General features: G+C 59.1%; 1 protein-coding gene across 1 annotated transcript; it reads right to left on the bottom strand.

Annotated features, from left to right (window-relative positions):
- Positions 1-525: 525 nt before the first annotated feature.
- Positions 526-2,379, bottom strand: ZNF319 (zinc finger protein 319). The gene has a single exon (XM_010174157.2). The coding sequence runs from the start codon at positions 2,377-2,379 to the stop codon at positions 718-720; it is 1,662 nt and encodes a 553-aa protein (XP_010172459.1). The 3' UTR covers positions 526-717.
- Positions 2,380-2,680: the final 301 nt, after the last annotated feature.

Here is a 2,680-nt window from a genome sequence, read left to right as displayed (position 1 = left end):
GAGGGGGCAGGCAGACTTGCTTCGAACCCTCGCAGAGTGTGACAGCCAGTGACTGCAAAAGCAGCAATGCCAAAGTGCTTTTTGGAGCTGTGTAGCCCCATGGCTTTTCCCTTTCTACACTCTAGAAAAAAGGAGAGCTGAGGAGGTCGGGGCAGTCGATCAATGCTAACCATCTGAAATGCTCCTCTCAACTGAGCTTGGACCAAGAAGGTTGGGAGATCCTAGCAGCGGAAACTTGTTACTTCCTCGCCGAGCAGCGTACCCTGGGAGAAGGGAGGGACAGCTCTGCCTCGCTCCCGAGACCTCTCCAGGAGGAGTTCCCCAGCCCTCCCCGTGACCCTGCCAGGCAGGGTTGGGGAAAGAGGCTGCACACAAAGGGCTGGTGCCCACAGTGGGCAGCTGAGCTCCCAGCACTGGAACTGCAGCACCAGCGTGACCTACAGTCCAGGGGATGTCAGGCAACTACAGGCATGGCTTCCTCTCCCCACCTCTCTCCTTTCCTCTCCACCCCTTCGAACTTTTCACGTCGTCCGTTGCCCCTGTGATACAGGTGGCATATCGACCACAAAGGCCAGAGGAAAGTTTACCTGCCTGCCCACTGTACCTCCCCTTTCCCCCAAACTCCCTGGGGGCTATCTACAACTGAGGAGAGGGAAGGGGAGGCCGAGGCTCAGGAGAGTCACATGCAAGCTTGAAAGCCGCCAAGGGGCAGGAGGCTCACGGCAAGCAGGCAGCCACCTGGTAGGTGCCCTCAGCCGTGTGCTGGACGCTGTGCTCCTGCAGCAGGCCCAAGTCTAGGAACCGCTCCCCGCACCACATGCACTTGTACTGCTGCTCCCGAGCGTGCACGCTGTGGTGCTTGTTGAGGTGCTCACGCTGCTTGAAGGCCTTCTCACAGGAGGGGCACTTGTAGGGCTTCTCGCCTGTGTGCACACGCCGGTGGCGCTGCAGGTCCGAGGCGTACTTGAACCGCTTTTCACAGTCGGGGCACTTGAGGGGCTTCTCGCGGGCCGGGTCGCAGCGGTGCTGCACGAACTCGGAGGAGGAGAAGAAACGTCTCTCACAGAGCGTGCACTTGAGCGGCTTCTCAGCGCAGTGGGCCAGCTGGTGCTTCTGCAGAGCCGAGGCCCGCTTGTAGGACTTGTTGCACACCGCGCACTTGAAGGGCCGCTCCGCGTTCTGCACGCACTTGTGCCGCAGCAGCTCTGAGGACTGGTTGAAGCCTTTCTGGCACACGTTGCACTTGAAGAGGTTTTCTATGCCGTGCACGTGCTGGTGGTACACCAAGTGCGAGGGCTGCACGAAGCCCTTCTCGCACAGGTTGCACTTGAAGGGCTCCTCGGCCTTGTGCGTGCGGCGATGGCGCATGAGCGCGTACTGCTGCTTGAAGCTCATCTGGCAGAGGTCACACTTGAAGGGCCGCTCCTCGCTGTGCGTGCGCTCGTGCTGCCGCAGGTCCGAGGGCCGCTTGAAAGCCTTCTGGCACTCACCGCAGCGGAAGGGCCGCTCCCCGCTGGGCGTGCAGGGGTGCTGCAAAAGCTCTGACGACTCCTTGAAGTGCAGCTCGCAGACGTTGCACTTGAAGAGGTGCTCCCCTGAGTGCGCGTACATGTGGCGCACCAGGTGGGAGCGGTGCTTGAAGGTCTTCTCGCACACCGTGCACTTATAGGGCCGCTCCGAGCTGTGCGTCCGTTTGTGGTGCACCAGGTGGGATGACTGGCTGAAGCTCTTGTCACACAGCGTGCACTTGTATGGTTTCTCACCTGTGTGGATGCGCTCGTGCCGGGACAGTTCCGAGAGGTGCTTGAAGGTTTTCTGACAGATGGAGCAGCTGTAGGGCTTCTCCGAGGGGTCGAGAGGCTGAGAATGCTCTGCCTCGGGAGGCTTGTAGGTCTTCTCACAGATAGAGCACTTCATGGCGTTGCCGTTGTGGACATTGTGGTGCTGTGCCAGTGAGGTGAGGAGGGAGAAGCCCATCTTGCAGACGCCGCACACAAAGGGCTTCTGCTCCACCTGGATGCACTGGTGTTCGAGGAGGTCGGTGGCCTGGTGGAAGATCTTCAGGCACTGGGTACACTGGAAAGAGCGGTCATGGCCTGGCAAGCACTGGTGCTCGTGGGGGTTGGAGAGGTGAGCAAGGTCATGGCCACACACACCGCATTTGTGGGACGGCTCTCCAGCCTGGATGGGGGCGTGCTGGTGGTGCTGCAGACCGGGGTCTGGCTGGAGCAGGATGCCGTAGACAGCACAGCCCAAGGGGTTGTCAGCAGTGCTGGGCGGGATGGAGTGCTCTGGGAGGGTAGCTGCCCCAGCGTGGTGCTGCTGCGGTGGTGGTGGCTGCTGTGGTTGCTGCTGTTGCTGCTGCCAGCTTTCTGACATGCTTGGGAAAAAAAAACGGGATTTTAGCAGTGACAGCTTCAGCTTCTCGGTTGAATGGGTTCAAGTAAAAACAAAAATGAAAAGTATCCAAGATCCTGATTCCCCGTAGCTGATCCCCTGAAGTCGAGGACAGAAAATCCAGCCCACCAGCCAGGATCCTGGGAAGCAAAGAGGTGACTGAGACTCCACAGCCGCCTCCTTAGATCAGCACAAGTTCTTTGTGGACTGATTTGGTTTGGCTTTTTCTTTTTTGGGCAAAAGAAGAGGAGGCAGAAGCAAGTATCTTGAAGACAAGAGGAGG

The sequence above is a fragment of the Antrostomus carolinensis genome, unplaced genomic scaffold, assembly GCF_000700745.2.
Source record: "Antrostomus carolinensis isolate BGI_N321 unplaced genomic scaffold, ASM70074v2 scaffold33868, whole genome shotgun sequence".
NCBI classification, from domain to species: Eukaryota; Metazoa; Chordata; class Aves; order Caprimulgiformes; family Caprimulgidae; genus Antrostomus; species Antrostomus carolinensis.
Note: the sequence above shows the minus strand (reverse complement) of the source record. Positions and strands in the feature narration are given on the sequence as shown.

Coding starts and splice junctions, on each gene's coding strand:
- ZNF319 (XM_010174157.2), bottom strand. CDS start 2,379: ATGTCAGAAAGCTGGCAGCAGCAACAGCAGCAACCACAGCAGCCACCA.